General features: G+C 30.9%; 1 protein-coding gene across 1 annotated transcript in view; it reads right to left on the minus strand.

Moving 5' to 3' along the window:
• LOC133195026 (uncharacterized) overlaps positions 1-17,639 on the minus strand; it is a 52,246-nt gene extending 34,607 nt beyond the window's left edge. The window contains exon 1 of the mRNA XM_061330912.1: positions 17,609-17,639. Within this exon, the coding sequence (XP_061186896.1) occupies positions 17,609-17,639 (31 nt within the window). The remainder of the gene's footprint in view (positions 1-17,608) is intronic.
• Between the last annotated feature and the right edge of the window lie 6,082 nt (positions 17,640-23,721).

The following is a 23,721-nucleotide window of genomic DNA, read 5'->3' on the forward strand; positions in this document are numbered from 1 at the left end:
CATGATAGAGACGGTTTACAACGACGCTTTTCTCCAACACACTGTAGATTCAGTTAACTTTATGGAAAGTAATTGCTTGATCCTTTAAGAGAATACAACACTCAACATAATAGATCTATAGAACTTTGGGAAGTCAAAGATGTCAACCTAAATTCTTAAAACGAAAATCCCCTGGTGTGGATGAAATCCCGTACGAAGTGTTGAAATATGATCATGATTGTGTCATAGAAGTTATTTATCTATTATTTAAATTTTGTTTTGAATCTAATATTATACCCTCATAATGCCGTCAAGCTATAATATGTCCTATTCTAAAAGACTTTAAAAATGACTCGAGAGTACCGCTCAATTATCGAGGAATCAGTTTACTATCAACCATTTATAAAATGTACCGTTCGGTCTTAAACAATAAGTTGGTATCCTATCTGGAAGTAACAATCTGCAGGTTGAAACAAAACGGCTCCTGTGCAGACCACGTATTCACACTCAATAGTATTATACCGAATAGAGAAGAAACAATCGTGACATTCATAGACTTACAAAAAGCCTTTGACACAGTTGATAGTGATATTTTAAAGTTCTCACTCTTACATAACGGAATTGTCGGAGATTTCTACAATATTAATGCAATAAAGACTATTTAGGAAAATCAATATCACATATAAGGATAAATGATCTATGCACAGATTGGTTCCAAAGTACAACCGGGGTTCGACAGGGAGACAATTTATCACCAACCCTCTTTGCTCTTTTTATCAACGACCTTGCAAAATAAATTAAATTTAAGTATAATACTGTATGCTGATGATATTGCATTATAATCCGATTCTACAGAATTTATGCAAAAAATCTTGGATAGTGTGTCCACAGGGAGTAAAAAAAAAGGGTTTGTGTGTATAAATATGAAGAAAAAAAATCAGCAGTAGTGCACTTCCGTAGAAAAGATCCCGCCATGATTTTAAATTTAAGCTCAACGGTAATATTCTATATTATTATATGGCTAATAAATAGTTTATGATAAAAAAAAAAAAAAACTACTATAAGCCTAGAGAATCTTAGCGTTCAATATCTTGGCGTTTTATTAAATGCTGAGTTTTTATTATGTATGGTAATTTCTCACCAATTCGTGGTACCCATTGATTCGTGGTATTTTTCTTTTTCCCGTCATTGCGCACGCGTAATATATTTCCAAAAATTTATTTTGAGAAATCGAAAGTTTAGTTCCTTACGGAAACAAAGAGGCATAACTCATCGAAAATAATGGAGTTTTCGGTAAATAAAGCAGAAAATATACAAATTACACATAAGGTCATATTTTTCACGTTTGTGTGGTATACCTTTTCCTACAAAAATAGCTAGATAAGTACAATAAACTAGTTTAATTGATTCCAAAACAATTTCAAGGTGTTGTGTGCATGATTGACTATTTATATCAAGTTACATGTATGTTGCTAGGCATTGAAAAAAGTATGAAAAGTAACTAGTGTTATAATTCGGTAATTTTTTTTTTATCATAATAAGCAGCCAAATAACAAGTGTTTTAAAAATTATAAGCTATTTGTCCTAGGAGTTTAAGTAAGTCAATTCTATTTATACAGCATAAATTACTAAAAGACAAATTCAATTTTTACATGTACTTATGAATAATTGATATTTGTTCAATTATATTGAAAAATTATAAGCAGATAATTTATTGATAATGCGGATTATTGCATGAAGTATCTGGTTTTATATCACTGTTAAAATTTTTTAGAATTGTTTTATAATATTTTGTAAAATGTTGTTACCATTTATAAATTAATTTTGATATAATTTTCTTTTGAGAGGAAAAGATATAGGTATGATAAACCAAATCTTCACCGGTATTTTGTGTATCCAGCGGGGGAAAGTGGGGAAAGTTGCCTTCTGTCCCCGCTGGACCCATTTTAAATTGTGTACATGTATTTGTAGATGTTACAGTTCTGGAAGCCCAAAGCACATTCATTTGCCCGCACTGCAAAACTGCCAGTAATTAAAAAATCAAATTCTGTTACCATTGATGATTACTATTTTTTTTAATTATGTCTTATTAATAATATTTTACAAACATTGAATTTAATATTTAGCATTGTATAACTTTGATTATCACTATTAATTATTTTTGTTGTTTAATTTACGATTGTTTTTATTGCATATATGCAAAAGAGTTATCTAAAAATAATAAAAATCCTTATTCTATCAAATAATATAACGATTTTCGTCAATAGTTTTATTTTTGATGAAACAATTATGTACGAAATAAATATTTAATACGAATAAAAATTTATAAACGAATCAATGAGACGCTTGATTTTCCTTACTGGTGAAACTGTCAAACATTTTAAGGTGAATTTTGACAAAGATTAGCGATGAAAATACATAATTTTCAACCTAAGAAAAGATAAGACACTTTTCACATTAATCACAATGAAAATAAGCTGAAGATTTTGTTAATCGAATAAATTCAATTACGAATCGGTAAGTACCACGAATCCATGAGATACCAGGCTATATGGGTATGCCCGAAACATTCCGAATACGAGCGATCAATATCGAACGCCTCGTTGTAAAAAAAAAAACAATTGTCTGGTCAACCTTGCAAAGGCAAATTAATGATAGGGCCGGGATTTTCCACTCCATTTTGGGGATGGGGCCCAGGACCTTGGAATTGGGAATTTAACGACATTTTATCACTATTTGGGAAATTTCATTTTATGTTTTTTTTTTCTTTTTCAAGAAATAAACACTTATGATGAGTAAAATTTATCTTTTACTTAATTATTTAGAACTATTAATCAGAGAATAGTTCAGTTATAATAAAGTTTTATCCAAGTTTCCTACAGTATTGCGCACTTCTTTACTACTTGGGGGTCAAAGATTTACAACTATACCAGCACTACATGGAGAAATCGGTTAGAAGTTGCCTTTCCGTAGACAATGCTTTAGCGCTGAACGATACCACAGGTGAGTTAAGGCTAGGTATAGGCATTTCTATGCAAATAAACTAATTAAAATGCCTAAGGACCATATTTATTATACAGAGAAAGTTAAAAGGTATTGTCTAACACTTACTTGTACCCAATACATGAGATAGCCAGTACACATTATGAAGTCATATTATGAGGTAAATGTTCTTTACTACACGAGATTATAATGGACATCAACAAAAATGCTTCGGCGCAAGGGAATGGTTAATTTTCTTCAACTGAAACAAGGTATATTTAGAAGCAAAATATTCCAAAGTTTGCTGGTATTGCTGCACAAATATCAACAGCTCAGTTGTAAAATTTCTATTTGTAAAGTTTTCAACTGAATCAGGGTAAAAATGTACAGTCCACACCAGTATAAGTTTCCTCAAATTCCGATCAAATGAGAAAATTCCCCGGATTTGTGCAGCAGTTTTATTAATCCATAGAATATTCTTCTTAACATTATACAATTTTTATGTAAAATTAAATAGGGTAATCCCTTGCGCCAAAGCTGTTTTGTTGGTGAGTTGTATTGCCTTTAGTGCGTAAGAACAATGACGTCATAATCTGTACTGGCTATAACATATTGTGGGTACTAAATACACTGTAAAAAATGTGTTTAGATGGATAGACACATTTCTAAACACATTCTTGTCACACTTTTTTAATGCGTTTAAATTTTAAACATGTTGAATTTCAATACGCGTAATGGAAAGTGTTTTAAACCTACATACATATTACATGTTTAGAGTTTAAACACAATTCTAAACACTTAGATTCGCGTTTAGAAGCTAAACACTTCAATGTTTTAAACAAGGATCTGCAAGAAAACCAAAAATATAACAGGTGTGTCCGTTTCAAGTTTTATTTACTTCTAAACATCATATTAAAATGATAAAAAAGGCCTAACACACAGTAAAGTGTTCTCACGCAGTCACGGAATCATTGTTCGGTGGAATTCCTTTTACTTGTGAATGGTTTCTATTGTTTGTCACAAAGTCTTTTAGAAGTTTTGACATATAAAACTATCTGGCATCTAAAGAGTTAGTAACATCCAAGTTGTTGAATTGTCTGCATTTTGTACCAGTAGCACAATACAAAGTAAATATATATGTAAAAGACTCCAGCTATGGTGTGCTTCTTGCAGTGTGATGCAATATGGATCACTATTTCAAATCCGTCGTGGTGTAAACAAAGCAGCAGGTTATCTGGATAATCTTGAAGGTATTTTCTACGGCAGTATAATTCACATCCATTGTTCTTTCTCTCGGCTATCCAATTAAGTTAACCTGTAAGAAAGGACGTACGTTGCATAAGTAACAAATGTGCTCCTCACTGAACATGCTGAAGTTTTACATTAATTACTAAGCATATAAAAAAATGTTTAAATAAATATTATTGCAACTATAGATTCAATATTTACTCTCATTAATGAATACATGATATGACACCGAAAGACATCCTTACTTATTTACTTTGCTCATCATGTTTTTTTTATATAGAAACAAAAGCATACATACCCTAGAGCAATAACAATGAGCCTTTCACATGTTTTTCACTATTTCTGCGGTGGTTGGCACTCAAATTCTCATCAGCTTTCTTGAAAACATCGTTAACTGTTTTGTTGTGATTTTCTTTGTTTCGACAACCGTGCTTATTAACGTTCAAATATGTATCATTTCCGGGAAGATAACTCTGCACTTGACCGAATTTAAAACAAAAAACATGTTCAATATCTAAACGCGTATAGATTTTAAATACATTTAGACATAAGTGTTTTGTTTTTAAACACAATATCAAACACGTTTAGATCTAAACACGTAATAGAAGTGTTTATTTCCTAAGCACATTTTTTACAGTGTATGCATAAGAAAATAAATCAAAACTTTCACTGAATAATAAATATACCTCTTATGCGTTTTTATTAGCTCATTTGCATAGAAACGCCTATACCTAGCCTTAACTCACATGTGACTGGAACTGTTTACTGACAACGTAGGACAACCGCATAACAAAACATGTTTTCTTTTGGGAATTAAATCAATGCAATAAATAGAGCTGGACGTCCCAAATAAAATTACTAATCGAATCGGTAAATTCTGAAGATATTTATAGTAGGTTATTAGTGTTTGATTTTGTTGAATTTGAATGAAAATTCCATTACTGTTTGATATTGTTGAATTTGAACGAAAATTGCTTTTAAATTATGAGAGAGTTTGGCTAATAAAGATAAAACGACTGCCTTAATTACGTTTGTATAAAGCTTTCAAAACAGATTTATTACTGAAAACTACCTTGAAATGAATATTCCAAAATTTCAAAGATCTATTCTTGCTCAATTTAGATGTGGAATATTACCTATTAGAGTTGAATCTCCAAGATATAAAGGGGAATCATTAGGCGATAGATTAGGTAATTTTTGCTCTAAAGATGAAGTAGAAGACGAGTGCCACTTTTTTATTACATTGTACTTAATATTCGAATTTCAGAACAGATTTATTTACTAGCATTAAATACAACCCCACTTTGTCTGACCTCAAAATATTTATAGCTATCTTACAAGAAAAGGCAATCTTTGTTATACAAAACAAAAAACGCTATGCGTAATTTATGTGTATATGAGGGTTGTCCCAGGAAAATAATTTTGTTTTTCTTTGCTAAATTTCTTTTCTTTTCTTTTCATAGTAAAAAGCAACATTTTATGATAGAGATTTTCAAGTATCATGATAATAACACATTAAATAAGAAAATAATGTAAAAATGAAGGAGGCTTATAAGTGTACATCGGCTAACGAAAGCAAACGTAATTTACGTCTCTTATAACGTCATGATCATTTTTAAGTATACTATCCCGTGTGTTTAACAAGCATCTCTGAAGCTTCTCGTTATTTTTTTTTTCAAATGGAAAACCACTGGTGACTGATGGACTCAGTAAAACGCACCAATGTCCATTTTTTTTTTTTTTTTTTTTTTTTTTTTTTTTTTTTGATTCAAATTTCCGTCCTCGAAAGGTTGCCTAACATTGTACATGTAGATAGCATGGAATAAACAAAATTTGACGTCGATCGTGTCCCATAACGTTCATCACTGTCTGAATTTAACAAACAGTATTTTACATCTTATAAGCGTAACTATTTTCGGGACGGAGGTAAAAACTCTCCTAGAATCTCTTATACCATTTAAAAAAACTTATCTACTAGCGTTCTAGTGTGTTATGTCACTTCTGTATCATTTTTTCCTTCTCTGAAGTGGACAAACCACATTTGAAGCAATTTAATACATTCCCTTGCGTCTCTAGGGAGTTTTGTTTAATTTCATTAGTTACATCCCGTTTGGATTACGGAATGCTTTACTTGTCGGAACTAACAAACAACTTACAAACAAGCTTCAGCGTGTACAAAACACAGCTGTGCGCATAATAACATTGTCAAAGTCGAAATTTGACCATATAACGCCTGTCTTGATCAGTCTACACTGGCTGCCGTTAGAGTTTCGTTGCCAATTTAAGACTGTTGTTTATGCATACAAAGTACTCCACGAATTGAGCCGTACACACCTTCGCGTAACTTACGCTCAGAATCATCAAATCTTTTAGTGGTTCCGTCAACAAAGACTGTGACGTATGGGAATAGACGATTCGACAGAACTGCGTCTACCTTATGGAACTCTCTTCCTTTGTATCTGAGAAAATGTGACTCAATAGGATTTTTTATGAAAAAGCTAAAACTTTTCTTTTTAAAAAGGTATATGACCTGTGTATTTTATCCTTTTATTATATTATGCAGACTGCATTTAAATATTTATCCTATTTATCTTATATATAGTACTTTATGGATAGTGTGGACACTGAAATTGTATATATTTATCTTATAATTTCATATATGATTGCTGTAAAGTTTTAAATTTCATTGTATTATATAATATGCTTGTACAGCACCTTAGAGTTTAATATATAGGGCGCCCTATAAATGTTTAATAATAATAATTGACCACGTCATTTGCAGCAAACTTAATTCTAACAACATTTTGAAAAGAACGATACCAATCCTCTGTCAATGATGCTATTGAAGTAAAAATTTGACATAATACTAAGATTTTGCTTCCGATTTCACTGATATAAGTTTGAGTTTGATGTTTTACATATTACCAGAGAAACAAGCGCAATTGGAATAGTTACATGAGTAAATTATTCCGGATTTTGTTCGTGCGCCGACAGACCATATCGGCCTTCCTATAAATCACCATAATATTATTACTTTTAAAGATATGTATTTAAAAAGCACTTTTTTAAGGAACATTGAAGAAAATTATGGCTATGCAAAATTTGGTTAGTATTGGTTGAATGTTTACAAAGTTATAAACATTGTCTACGTCTTTTTGGGACAAACCTCCTATATATCATTTGATTGCGCCCATGACAAAAGGGTCTTATGGCAATTTTGCTAAAACAGAGAAATAACGTCATAAAGATATGACGTTGCAGACGGTGAGCGTCGACGCAGATTTTTTTATCCACGTGTTTTACGTTTTGTCACGTCTACCTTTTGTCGTTGTTCTCAACATTGAAACAATTATTTATTTTCATTTATATCTTTAATTCACGTCTTGATCTTCTAGTCCACTGATTTAGAATTTTATTCGAGACCCGTGTCCTAACTACATGTAGCTTTATATGTCTCTGTTCTAGGCTATATTCATTTCCTACATGTATAGACGCTTCAGACAAGGTGATTTTCTGGATAATTGAATATGGATGAACGAATGCGATTTTGATATATAGACAAACTGAAGTTACTTGATAGACACGGGTATATTATCAAAATATTGCAGAGGAAATCGTTTTCCTGTATAGGATCCTCTCCACCATATTCTCAACACATCGATCATGTAAACATTGAATCATTGGTGCATCGTGCATAAATTTTTGTTGTAAAATGCTTTAATTGCTAAAAATTTGAAACTGAACACACTTCTTCCAACAGAAAAGAAAAGTATTCTTTTAGGTTTTCACAAATCTAGCAAAAATACGAACGAATGACAGACGTGATATTATTTTTAAGAACTATAAATAAAAACAAGAGAGGTAACTCTGACAATGGTACCAGAGAGGGACTTTCTTTCTTTTTTTAAAACATCATTCAAACTCACCATACTCATAGAAATTCCGTAGTATAAAGAATATTTTTAAAAATCTTATTTATCAGCAGTTAAAAAAACGTTTTAATTGTAAGTATTATATTTATATTTTTTTTAAAAAGTATTTTTGAAAACTCATGGAACTAGCTGCTGTCAGAGTGAAAGAAAAAAAAATACAGAATAAGAAATAGATGCTACATTGAACCAGACTTTCATTTTTTTTTAATCTGTTACATGTGCATCTATTTATTTAACATGATATTATTTTTAAAAATAACTTGAATTTTAATTCAATTTTTTTTCCTGTAATAATGATCATAAATTTAAGTAAAATAAAATGAAACTAAAAAAAAAATTGTTTCGTCCTATTTTTGTTGTTGCCATTTCCGATGTAAGTACTTGAAAACAAACAAAACCTACCGAATGAAATAAAATTTGTCTAATTGTTCTAGCTTAAAAATAAAAAACCAAGTTTACATGTATGTATACCTGATGTGTGTGTGAGAGAGAGAGAAATAGAGAGATGTTACATTAAATCCAGTTTATTAATACATAGAAATGTGAAACTTTAATAAAAAAAGGCAAATTTTCAAAAACACAATATCGTATCATGAAAAGAAATCTCTGTCTTTTTTCTTTTGCTGACTATTTATTTTCAGTAACTCGAAAATACAATATTCTGGTACTCGTGTTGTGCATAAAAAAGTTAAAAGGTTTTAGCTTAATCTGCAGTTTTTAGTCACTTAAAGTCAAATATATGTAATCCTTGCCATTCAAAGAACCTCAGCATTGTATGTCATTACAGTTCTATTATCAATCTAAAACTCGTATTCTTATTGAAATTATAATCTCAGTTATCCGTTTGGTATAATATTGCATAACTTGCCATTGAATTATGTAAACGAACTGATTATGTTGTTTGGATTTATTGAAATAATTCTTATTAAGATCAAATTGTGTTTAAACATGCAATGGCAAATTAAATTAAATGTTAAAAATATACTGCACAAAAAAATTAAGAATATGTTTGCAATTTTTTTATTTTTGCGGCAGTGCAGGAGACCGGGGAAGGGGACCAGGGTCATTTTATATTACCGGGACCTGACTACTGTACAGTGTATCTGTAAAGCTTTACAAGGATAAGCATATCCAAGTCTCTGGAATGGGACCAGAATAGAATTCTTATATTGTAAAACTTCATACACAATAACATTAGAAAACAATAACATTAGAATTTCATACGATAAAGAAGCCGCGAGAAAGGGGGTGGGGGGATTCTACAAACACCATCACATTGCAATATTTACCTGTACCTAAATGTGTGCTACCTCGTAGAAATCTGTCATTTAAAAACTCAGCCAGCCAAGGAATATTACGAACCAATCGCATTTAACTGACTGTATATATAAAATTTTCAATTAATTTTTACACCCCCCCCCCCCCCGCCGAAAAAATTCTATTAATTAATCTGCATGATTCATAACGACATCACATATATAATTATTTATGATTTATTTCTTAGAAAAATCTATTTGATATTAATCTAAAAAATGACATATTGATTTCATTCAAAGTTCGGATAAAATTTGTTTAAATGATAATAAAATACCCGATATCTATTAATATTTAGGGTATACATGTTCTAAAACCATTTAATTTTACAAAATCAAACAAAATTTTTATTTTAGGACGCCTTTTTTCTCATAAATAACTAGATCTGATAGCAGTTAAGTTTCCAGTTACAGGCATGTGGAGCTCATGATCGCTGTTTGTTTTGAAAATGACCCTGCTCATATACATGTACGTAAGGAGAGAGTTCAAGGTGCAAAAATAAACTGTGGAATTTTTTCCAATATTATTTCAAATCTAACCAAATGGCGTATTTGGAGGTTATGAGGTTGATGGTGGGAAGGCAACCCCCCCCCCCCCCCCCCACACACACACCTAAAATTTAGGAAGGTTTTAAAATTACGACAACCTTCGTATGCTATTAAACTCATGTTATAGCTACAAGTATTGCACGTTTCTGTCATTTAACATTTAACCCCCCCCCCCCCCAACACACACACAATCCAACCACTTGTCACCCTGGATCTGTTCCTTTCCTTAATGCATGTGAATTATAATTCATCCATTTGTTTATAATTTGTCAACCTGCTTACATAAAAAGTAATTATTCAAAAATTTTCGTTGCTCTGACTGAAATAATGTGTATCATTTCAATTTAAAAAAAGAAGTTTTGTTACCACATGCAGGCAGACGTCCTTCTTAATTTTTGTTTAATGCTTTTTTTTATCGAATATTGCTTAACTTGCAGCGTATCAACTTAATGTCCTTAAATTGTTGTTTAGCATATATACGGTAACTCACTACATTTCACAAATTTTCTGTCTAATTATATTTAGAAAAAAAAAAAAACAACAAAATTCACTACCCAGTAGCATATACTTTATTGTTGTGCTGAGGATTTTTTTTTGAAATATTTTTAAACTTCACATTTTGTAAGATATATCGTTTATACTGGATTCACCCCCGAAAAAAAATTGACATCTTGTCCTATCGAGAGCTATGCTTAAAATGAGATGATTTTCGAATGAATTCTACAGGTTTCTCATATGATTATTACATGAGATAAATACTTTGGCTTTGAGAGAATAAATTGATATTGAACAGAAGCCGCTTGCTTCTCGGGTTTTCCTGACATCCCAGCATAGTGAAATGTAAAACGAACAAACACTCATAATTCTATACACCACTGCTTGATGGATAATAGTTATTGCAATTATTCATTATCATATTATACAATTAAATTTATTAAAAGAGGCAATGGCTGAAAAAATGATTCTGGAAATGCGCAGTAACATACATTCATTACCGTAGTAACATTACAGGGCAAAGTCAAAGTCATGTTCACTCTGAAAACTTTTGACGTTGGTGCGGAAGTAACATGACGTTATCGTTTACCTGTTAAAGTATTATTGATATAAATGAAGAAAAAACCTACTTAGAGTTGACGTACGACCATAAAAATTCAGATTTGGCAACTTCTAACCTTGCTCTATTAAAATCCATGAAAAACTCCAAATGTGTAAAAATTGCCATACGGGCCCTTTTCCCATGGGCACAATCATTTATGTTTGCTAAAAGTGACATAAACGTCTGATTGGCCGGGTGTTTGAATATTTATCCACAACGGACCTAATTCATTTCTGCGATGTATTTTTTTATTCAAATTTTAATGTGAGGTAAAGTGACTTTTGGTTAGTTAAAATCAATGAAAAAGTCATATGATCATCGATATACATTTTTAATGGGGAGCTTTTCAAAAGTTAGCGATGGAAATCGATAATTACTATAGGAAGTAATGGGAATCTGCCAGTGTCGGGTATAAGAGTGAACATTGAAAAAAAATTCTGCAATAGAATTTTTATTCATATTAAAGGACAATGTTAACTAGAAAATTTACCTGCAAATTATGCCAAAAAATAAATAAGTCATCGGCTAACATTTTTCAGGGGGCATATCAAGTGCAGGTGTAGGGCACTTTTTGTGGGAAATTTTCAATGAAAATACCTTGGCCAAATAAATCAATTATTTATAAAATTAACAAATGAATATAAATCGAAATATTTACAATATTTTTGAATTAAGGAAGCGATTGCAAGGCGTCACGTGATCGACTCATGTGATGTTTAAAAAAGAAGATTAACGGTAACCATTTCCGGAATAACAGCTGAATAAGGAGCGTGATTATGATTACGCCCATGGCAAAAGGTCTTCGTGGCAATATTTTTAAAACAGAGAAAGAATAAGATAAAGATGTGATTTTGCAGAGTGCTGGTGAGCGTCGACGCAGATTTTTTTTTTTTTTATCCCTGTGGTTTTTTTTTCTTTCGACACGTCTACCTTTTGCCGTAGTTCTGAACACTGAAATCTATTTCATGAATAAATTTAATTCATGTCTGGCTCTTTATGTCCTCTAGTTTTATTTAAAATATTAGAATTTTATTTGAGATCGGTTTCTTTACTGTAGGATCTACATCTATGAATAGATATTCATTTCCTAGAAGCTTAAAATTCAGACAGCGTGATTTTCTAAGTGATAATAATGAATATAGGCCTATATGGATGAACAGATAAACGTATGCGATTTTCATATATACGTGTATAGACCAGTTTGAGGTCGCATGCTTGACATGAACGTATTTTTAAAAATATCGCAGAGGAAATTGTTTTCCTCAGTAAGATCTTCTCTAGCATTTTCAACTCTTACATCGACCATGTAAATAATGAATCGTCGGCACAGATATTGCGGAAGCATTTGTTGTGGTAAAATGTTTTATGCGTCGTATTTGGTAAAAAAATTGAAACTTAACACACTTCTGATGACAGAAAAGAAAAGTTTCTTCACAAATCTAGCAAAAAATACGCGTGTAAGAATAACAGACGAAACTAAGAGAAGTTAATTCTGACAATCGAGGTACTACGGAGGTACCAGGTATACCAGAGAGAGAAAATTATTTTGAGCACATAACGTTACATTTAAAAAAAAAAAAAAAAAAAAAAAAATCATCATGCTCACAGGAATATATTTGAAAAAAAAAAATTAATTTTTTAAAATTCAGAAGGACATGAACAAAGACGCTTCACCTCAGCATATTTCATGAACCGCGTGAGCATGTTTATAAGCGCAAATTTATAAATGTCATTCAACGCGATTATTTTTGAAACAAAACAGTTTGCATTATAGTTTTGACGTCAAGTGTGGCATTATGACGTCGCAATGGAGATATGTGTAGGCTTACCTAGTTCATGAGAAAATGAATTGTTTTCTAACTTGCAATGAATCTGAAGGAAAAATATTTGCAAATGTAAATACTAAATAGCAAATCACTAAAATCTGTCAAATAAGATAATAGCTAGGATTTTTATATACGGTATATATTGCAGGTACAAGTTCTCTGAAATAACCTATTCATTCAATGTGTTCAAGTGACCCCCCGACCCCTTTCCGATTCCAAGTCACAGTGCAGAGAACTCGATGAGTGTTCAGAGCATGAACAATTTGGCCCTTGGACCACTGTGCACTGGTTTAGAATGTATATATCTATATTGATATGATAACGGAATAAATATTTTGGAGATGGGAAAATTTAAAAAAAAAAAATATGCATATTGCTTTTTGTGTACTTTCTGTTCGTATCAGGTGGTACATGATACTTTTATCATTCTGCTCTACGTATAAAATGAGCAACCACCATAAGATTTTCAGAAAAAAATATTTATTAATCTATACGTATTTTCTATAGTTTTTTAAACAGATTATGCATATTAAACGTTCAGCAACAAACCATCAGATTAAAATTTATAAAATCTTTTAATATTTTAGGAGGGGGGGGGGGTATTGAAATGCATGTAGCTTAAAAAAGAATGTGATGACCCCACTTCATATTTTAACAATAAGTCACTTATAATAATTGTTACAAAATATATTAATTTTAGGAAAATTCATTGGGCAATTTTTTTTTTCAAGACGTTGAAAACTGCTCTTGGGGTGAAAATATTACTGCAAATTTACAATGACTACTCCCCAAAGCAACTGTGGCATTACTACATCTATCAATAGTTTCCGATACAATTTTTATTTTCAATGAATATAAAGCATATTATTTAATATCTGGTGAAAATTATTTAATTTGTTTCAATTTTGATACCTGTATGGCATACTTAAAATTCCACTACATAAATATCAAAATATTGAAAAATGGTGGTTACCATGGCAACCATATCTTTCTTATAACCCTGATGACCTTGGTTGACATTTTCATATTATGATACCATTAACGTAAGGCAAATTATATGCAAAAATGAGAAAAATTCATAGAGCGGATTTTTATCATTGACCCTTGCAATCTCTTCCTTAATAGAAAACGTTTGAATATCTTTAAAAGAATTAAAAATCTATATTTTTTTATCTTTTGCAATACATAATTAAGTCAATTTGATTCAAGGCATATGCGTGGTTTTCTGCGCAGTGGTACGAAATTTTGAATTAGATCCGTCTTCCTTAATAGTATTAACTGTTCCTCATTGTATTGTATAACACATGTACTATAATAAATGATTTATTTACTTGCTTACTATACACAAGGTTACACAGTGCTACCTTTCTATATAAGTTTAACACCTCACCTTCATTGCAATTAAAACGTCGAAATATGACTGAAATATTGCCGACTCGGCGTTAAACAATAATAATCAATCATCATTGCAATTAACAGAAAATCATTAGAAAATAGTTTGCCTAAAATTTATGAGCCGACAGTTAAATCTGCATGTTCAATGATCGAGTCAATGAATTAATTGATTGGTATATATATATATATATATATATATATATATATATATATATATATATATATATATATATATATATATATATATATATATATATATATATATATATATATATATATATATACATCACTAAAATTCAACATCACTGTTTATCATAAGTGTCGGATCTACTAAGTAGATACAAGGTCACGGATTAAAATTTATATAAAACATTAAAAATGACCAACGACACGAACAGTAAAAATTGTCAAATTTTCGGGACGACCCTTCCCTTCCTCAGGACAAAGAAAAAGGTTAAGAAGTCATAAAAACAAAGGAAACAGAGAAGCAAAAACAACTAGCACTACTACTAAACTACCAAACACTAATATTTACATTTTTACGTGTTTAATTTGAAGTTTATAAGCAGTTGTGAAGAAAGAAAGAAATCCAGAGCGCTCGGAATTTGAAACCAATGTTCCGAATACATGTACTGAAAGCTTCTTTGATAAAGGACATTTGGTATATTTAAAAGAATTTTTTGAATAAAGTTAAATACCCATATATATTTGTAAACTCCAAAAACGTTTGATCAACATCCTCATTATAAAACTTTTGGAAGAAACGTATCAAAGTATATGTCAGATTTAATAAGTGGAGGACATATAATATAATTAATTTAAAAAAAATCTTTATGAATGATATTAGACATTTTTGATTATATTAGTTATAAATGGGGAAAATATGACAGAATTTTATCATTATTATTATTATTTTTATGATGATGATGATGATGATGTGAAGTATTTCGGAAGGGTAAATAAAGAGAGAGATACAGAGAATATAAAGACCATTCAAAACGAAAAAAAAAAAAAATAACAGAAAAATATCTCTTTTAATCGCTCCAATCAAAATGTTAGAAATTCCTGAGAGATGATATCAAATAGTATATTTTTATTATACTGAGACACGGCGAAAATTCAATTTGTTACCGTTTAGGGCTTAAAATGAATGTCAAAATTTATTTATTGTATTAAGTAAACCCCTCCTTTTCTAGTTTTTTTTTTTTCTCACTGAAAATATGCTATCCATCCAAACAGATTTGAAGTTATCTTTCTTGTGGCTTGCGGATAAGAACTGTAATTAGCACGACCGTCTGAGGGAACGACAACTCTGCGTTGAACAAAAATAATGCCCTTTTTGCACTTTCGCAAAAATGCAAATTGGAGATAAACATTAAATGCATGTTTTCTTAAAAGTCTAAATTATGTTATATAATTTCGTATCATTTATAATACATGATAATTAATTATAAGATTTATACATTTAATATTACATGATGTCATTTATCAAGAATCTGTGCAAAAGTGTTGTAGTGTCCCAGATCTGACTTAAAACAGGGACGTATATATGGTATGTCCCTACTTTAAACCTCTAAAATGAAATGAAGGACTTAGAGTGAAAGTCTTGGAAGTAGCATCCACAACGTAGTTATGGGACACAATTTTACTTCAATCTTTAAAAATTCTCTTTAAGGAACATATTGTATTATTTTCATGTTAATGATCATCACTATATAGATTCCTTCTCAAACATAATGTAGAGACAGTGACACATACAAGTATACATAAGTGAAATAAATTCCAACAAGCGTTAATGTTAACAAAGTCATACCCGCCTTATAAATAAAGTCATCTACGTTGCTCTAACTAAATTTAGAAATCACTCCGTGGGTATTTAAATATCCTTCTCGATAGAGGGAATAATCAGGGTATGTGTAAAACACGAAACGAGAAAAAGGAATCCGATTCAGCATAAAATAACTAATGACCTTAAAATGTCAATAAATGGAACTTGTGCTTTTGATTTCATTTTGTTAGATAACAGATGCAGTGTGAAATGAAAACATCTAACTAACAGCGACCGCACAACTATATCACAGTGAAAAACTATAAAATCTTGACAGATTTAATAAATACAATACTTTTACCTAAAGGAAATGCTTAGTCAGCTTATAACAATAAAGTTGTCATCAAATGATACCTTCAAAGATAAACTAATTGAATGAGATTCCGCTGGGATACTATACAATGGTCCAAATTTCTATGTTGAAACTTAAAGTATACCTCTGTCAAAAATGAATCAACTGTTACGGTTTATTAGCTTTTTATTGCTACAATAAATGTATTGTTCTTTGTGATTTAGTAATTCTGGTTATATTATAGGTGAAATTTATTGTCAATGTTATAATACGTTACTTACTAATAAATGTTTAAATATATTATTTCATTTTTTTTTTTTTTTTTTTTTTTTTTTTTTTTTTTTTTTTTGATTATGAACAATCAGAAAATAATTTGAGGTGATCTGTCTCCTACCAGTTAATTATTACTTTTCAGCTGTTGATATCTAATTAAATCTGTAAAGACTTTATGGGATAGCAGTGCCAGATCACTGATAAATCTAACCCAAGTTAGATGTTTTAATTTCACTCGGCATCTGTTTTCTAACAAAATTACATCATGCAAAAGCTGCCTCCTTGGCTGACATTTTGAGGTCATTGTTTATTTTTTTCTGTTGTTTTTCGTTTTTCATTTCTCGTTTCTTGTTTCTCATTTCTCGGTTTACACATTTTCTGCAACACCCTCTTTAGTGGGTAGGTATGATTACTTCACAATGTGCTGAAGTATTACAAATTAATTATCAGTAACTATTTGATCACAAACATGTATAACCCCAAAACTTTTAGACTGGGCTGAAGGAGACCCATTTTCACGAGTGTTTTTTTTTTTTTTTTTTTTTTTTTTTTTTTTTTTTTTTATTTTATTTTATTTTTTTTTTTTATGAATTGTTTTTAGTTCAGTTCAAAGTTGAAAAATATTAATGCATCAAAGTGCAATTTTTTGTACATCCTGAAAAAAATGATCATTTTAGAAATAAGTATGACTTAGTAGCTAAATAAAACCACTTTCAGTTGGTAAATAAAGCTATGTAGGTAATACCCAAGCTACTTAACTAATTGTAGTGATTTTACTTGACCTGTGTTAATCATGTTATTAAATGGGTAAAAAAAATGTTGCATTTCAATTCGACATTTCTTTGATCCTGAATCCGACAGAAGGGTATATATGTATTTCCAGTAAAAATATTACCTGGTCTGTAATCTTTCAGACACGCCGTCATTATGCGGGTAACACAAAATCCCGTAAATGCCGTAAAATTACCGAAATGCAAATAAAAACACCGAAATACACTGACATGTTCCCAACTTAAATTCTGTCTGAGCGGTTCTTTTGGGGAGTGGGGGTATTTAGGGGGATTGTTTTTTTTTTTTCTTCTTTTTCTTTTTTTTTTACCTTGTAACATGTATCTTTTATTCATTAAAGCATACCTGTGAATGAAATTATTTAATTATTTTTAAGTTTCGGCTTGAAACGTGTTGTTAAAAAAAAGGCGATAACTCGTACTGCTTATTCATCAATTTCTTCTTGGGTGTCGATCGCGTCCGTCTATAGTGTACAGTGTGTTATACTAGTCGTATAAAAATTAATTGTCAAAAATAATTGTTATTTTATTTGGAAATTGATTGTGTATCATTTCAAAAAAAAAAAATCCATGAGAGAGAGAGAGAGAGAGAGAGAGAGAGAGAGAGAGATTGGGAGAGAAAAGAACTAACATCAAGCAAACATTTTTGCTTCAACCTTACTTTTCTGTCATATTTTTCAGATTCAAATTCTTTATAATCAAATGCAAAAAAAATCATTCTTTAATTTTTAATTGTTCTGTGACACGATGATAATTTTTAGAAAGGTCTTTGAATTTCAATTTGGTGGTTGACTGCTATGTTATACTAGATATAAATAAAATAATTTTTTTTTGTTAATGCCATTTAGTATTTTTGTTTCTGAACATTAAAAATAGAGATCGAAAATGATACCAAAATATTGTTGAAAAAAGTCATGCTGAAACTACATATATACCTATAATAATTGTCCTTGGAAGTTAGTTTCAACTTCGCGTTAAAAACAATACATGTATTACTAAGTCCTTTATTTTCTAAAGAGAACCGAGAAAGCATGATTTGATTTTTTTGCAGGAAAATGACTGGAATATTTGATAAAACCCAGGAGCTTCCGGGGCTTCACGACGGCCCCAAGATCCTCAATTCTATGCTGGCTACGCGCCTGATGAATGAAAATTTCGATGACTTTTTGCCGAAATTATATTCACAGATAATGTATTTATCATCAGTGCATTGCAAACACTTTTTTTTAAATTTTTTTTTTCTTTCGAGGACGTATAAGATGCAGTTTATCAGAAAGAGTTATCCTTCTTTTGTTTAAGAAGACATCATTGTGAAGTTATACCACACTTTGAAAACCTGCTCCTGTGTGCCCTTTGTCTCCTAGCTCTGGAACTTGTTCACCCTAGTTCACACTTGTAACCGTTTGCCATTCTTTTTTCCCTTATCATAAATATCATACAAAACTAATTTTTTTTCATATTTTTACCTACATGTAGATCCCCCATTTAAAAACTTAATTTGAATGCTTACTGCAAATTTTCATCTTACTGCAAACTTTCATCTTTCGCCGTAATGACATCTACAGTTATGTATCATTTATGAAAATTCATTTATTCAACCATAGATATTTGTTTCTTTTCTTTTTTATATTCATTTAGGTATCTGCATTAATGCAATAGCGAAAAAGGTGAAGCAGTGATCGGTCTCAAAAATCTACGAACAATACAACTCTGTGAACAGGGCATAAAACACAGACCCCCGGAAACTTCGAAGTTTGGATCAGTTGCCTAGGTGGAGTAAGCACCCCATGTCTACCGGTCGTATCATTTTTAAACATGTATCTTGATGCAAATACTGTTGGTCATGTGATGAAATCTAATAAAGCCCAAATACATGTATTTACATCCCAATTTTTTTCAAAATGATACCTTATTACTTATGTTTAAATTTATGACTAATTTATAACAAATATTCACCAAATATTGTTTTAAACCCATGAAATATTTTAGTTTTCAAACCTGAACGGTATACATTGAATGTGTTGAAAACGTCGACCACTTATGACGTAACTGTGAAATTGCCTGGATCGTTTGACTTACCAATGAATTTATGGTCATGTAATGAACCTGTTTATATACAGGTTTAAATACGCCTTGCTCGAAGAGTGTTATATAAAGGAAAACATTTGCAAATGTCAGATATTGTTCAAACCGGTAATACAAGAGAGAAAGAAAATTTTTACTTATCTTTTTAATCAAAAATGTTTTTAAACTACCGAGCGTTTTAAGTTAGAGAGCTTAACAAATACTTTATTGTATAAAAGAGAGAGAGTGAGAATTAAACTTTATTTACCTAACCCCTGCATTATTAGAAAATCATATAAAATTCTTTCATTGCAATTTGATGGAATCGTGAGGTGTGACTTAAAATCTTTTGATTCCCACATTGAAACAACTGAAAATCTGTCCAGATCGATGTAATTTATCTTGAACAATGCCTCTCCAACACTTGTAATATTTGTGTTACATGCAGATTGCTAAACTTAGCATGTAAACGATTAAATATCTTAAAAAGTTAAAGCATAATCTTAAGAGAGATGCTTTGATAAAAATATATAATTTTGCTTTCGTTCGTTCTGTTCTCGAATACACAGATATTGTGCTGATAGAGATTTAAAAAAATACTTGAAGAAGTTTAAGTTGCAGCTTCACGAATAATAACAGGCCTAAGGATAAATTCATCAAAATCAATACTATATGATGATCTTGGATGAGATAGACTAGATAATAGAAGAAAAATGAATAAACTTTAAAAAAAAAAAAATAGTGTATGAATTAGCTCCCCAGTATCTGCAAAACTTACTACAACAATGTTTTTACCACATAATTCTTATCCATTAAGTAATCAGGACAATCTTTATTACATATTCCATAACCGAAAACAATTTTCATATATGAAAAGTTTTTTTTTTTCCACCTACTATGAGACTATAAAATGATTTACCATTAAATATTCGAAATCTTCCAACACTTTCATCGTTCAGAACTGCCATTAAAAATAAATATTGCTTAAAACCTAAGAAATATTACAGCTATAGAAGACGTAAAATGAAAATATTGCATTGCCTATTGGGAAATACTGCTAGTAAAAGTTGATTTATTTAATCATATTTTAAAGAAAGAGCTAAGTTGTGACAGTGAGTAAGTAGTTTCGAAAGGTCCTTTCACTTTTTATGAAGAATCCGAAATATTGTGTGCAAAGACAGACACTTATGCAAAATTTTGATACTCTGCAATTACCAATGCCTTTATCTATACATTATTTTGAATGGAGACACTATTCTTAATAACAACTCAACTGTTGAAGTATATAAATTTGTACATGAATTGAATTTATCACATAAACCAAGAGATGTGTATGATATTTTTATTCTTTTTTTTTAACTGTCAAATAAATTGTCAAGATGGAGGTCAAGGCCTTGCTTGTTGAATGAGAAGGTGTGTTTCTGAACTCTCCCGTTGTGTGTGTGTGTATGTATGTGAGGGTATGTGTGTGTGGATTTAATATTCAAAGTGGTACTTATAAAGTGAAAATTGTCAGAGATGTGTTTCTAACCTGTTTTACCTAGATGTGATGAAAGTTTCTATGTAAAAATTAGTGAAGTAGGACTTTGTATAACTTTTTTTTTTCAAAAACTTGAAAGAGAAGTCCTGAGTAGTGCTTCATTAGCGTTCATCCAAGTTCATCTATCTATGTTCAACTGTATACCTGTGTAGTGTAGGGGCGTGTTACAATGCCCACAAAGGAAATAAAGGACACAATAGCTGAAAGATCAAATACCAAACAGACAATAGACAAAGGAAAACCCTCATTATCATTTCATCAGTTTCAGCTGAAAGTAAAGGCCAATCAGTATCTAGTAAGCAGAGGAGAATTTTATCTGCAAGAGAGGATAAAAATCTAGAGATTGAAAACATCAAAATTACCTTTCCTCCATATAAAAAACACTTAAGGTCAAGATCTAGTAAATGAAGAGTGTATACAGATTTCTCAAATTTGAGAAACAAATCCCTTTTATAATCTATTACAATTATAGCTAAATAAGTAAAGGTGTATCGGGACATGATTTTTGGGTAAACTCAAAGAAAAATCATATTTAAAACTGCCTTTTTCAATGAAATATGAAAAAAACGGGTATAAAATGGGAGTTTTCTCAATCTCAGACAAAGGAAATGTGTCAATATTGCCTACAGTCTCTCAGGAAACGACTTTTCATATCTTCTTTACCTCTTCTTTAAAATGATATTAAATTGAATATAGGTATCGGGGTTCCTTTTGACATGGTTTAAATTGAATTCCATGGAAATGTGTCATTTTCTACATAATTCTGTTATAGCTGTAAAGTACGGGAAAAAGTAAGTTTAAAATCAATTATGATGTCATAATTGATCTAACACCAAAAAGACACTCTAAACTCATTTACTAGATCTTGACCTTAAACAATGGTAACCAAAGACGACATAAATGATCTAGTTAAATGTGTTATTGCGAGGTAAGGGAAGAGCTAAAGAAGGAGAACAAAGAGGAGATCAAGGAAGAGATTTACAGGAACTAAAAACAGAGATGCACCAAGACTTAGATGTGAATAAGATTCAACACTGTGAAGAATTATATAAGATGAGACAGCGACTCTCAGACAAGGTGGATATTTTAATGGTGGACAATAGAGAGGTTGAGCTTTCATACGTGTACATGTACGGGTACGTCTTGTAGGGGAATTGCCTAAATTTCTTGCGTATTATGTCATCAGATTACACCTTCCTACAACTTGTAAAAAGGCATCTACACGTAAGTGTAAACTAGTAGCTTTTTCAATAAAAACTAGTCAATTTATGCATGAAACTGATTTTATTGTTAATTATTAAGGATGTTAAGTTTCATGAACACTTATTTTAACCATGTTCTGTTCACTTACTAAAGTCAAACCAATGTCACAAAACTACTAAATTTTTGAAACAGAGACACCGATTACAGTCTACACGTTCACGTTACACGTCATTAAAATCTCAACAGACAAATTACAAAAAAACGTGTAGGTGTACGTCAAAGTTTGTGCACACGTACACGTACAAGTTTAAAATCTCAACCTCTCAAATGACACGAACATGGAAAAAACAGGAACATTAATTTTTTTGAAAAAAAAAAAACCAGTTGAAAGAAACCAATGTACTTGCCAGTACAGCCATTAGCATGGCAAGTATGAATCAACAATACTCCCAGAAAAATAATATCAAAAATCTGAATTGGCCGGAACAGCAGGGTCAGAACTTGGAAGACGAGTCAAGTGCACTAGTTGCTGAAAAAGCAGAGGTTACTTTGGATCCAGGAGACATACTGGCAATTCACAGAAATCCATCAAATGACAAGAATCATCCACAACCTGTGAATGTCAAGTTTATCAGTAGTGAGGTGAGGAGGACAGTGATCACAAAGAGAGAGCAACTAAAAGAGGACTTAATAATGATAGATCATATAACCGACATGAACAAGCAGCTACTGAGAAAACTGAGAGTTGAGGAAAGAGAAATATTGTAGACATCGCGTAGTATTATAATGTTCACATCTTTGTGTTAGATACAAATGGGAAAATACATAAGTAGGATGTTATGGACGACATTGAGACTTTTAGAGCATAGACACTTTGGAAATGTCCACAAACGGGGGGAGCTTAAAGGACAAGTGTGACACTTTCCTTAAGGTAAGTTTCAAACGTCAATAACTATCTGTGTTTTCTTTATGTTTAAGAGTTTATGCTTGTGCACTTTCAATTAATTTTAATTAATCATCATGATAGGTCTGACAGTTTATCAGCTATTAGCAATAATAATTAATAATTTATTAGTATTTTCATTTGGTTAAGAATACTAAGAATAACTACACATATCAAAGGTTGAAAGCTCAAATACTGAAGTATGAATGTTAGAATTTTTTTTTCAAATAGTCAAAAACGCAGGGTTGTATTTAACTGGGTAAGAAATGATAATGTTTCTATTATTTGTTTTCAAGAAACTCATAGAACAGAAGAGGTAGAGAAGTTACGGGAATCTTAATGGGGGTATTAGTCTGTTTTAGGTAGCTACACAAGAGGTCTGCTGGAATGGCTATATTGTTTTATAGTAACTGTGAATTTCAACTTCATTCCTTATAAAAGGATCTCCTGGGTAGATATATTAGATATTA

The sequence above is a fragment of the Saccostrea echinata genome, unplaced genomic scaffold (assembly GCF_033153115.1).
Source record: "Saccostrea echinata isolate AGI-Se365-2 ecotype Australia unplaced genomic scaffold, CSIRO_AGI_Sech_v1 ptg000029l, whole genome shotgun sequence".
NCBI lineage: Eukaryota > Metazoa > Mollusca > Bivalvia > Ostreida > Ostreidae > Saccostrea > Saccostrea echinata.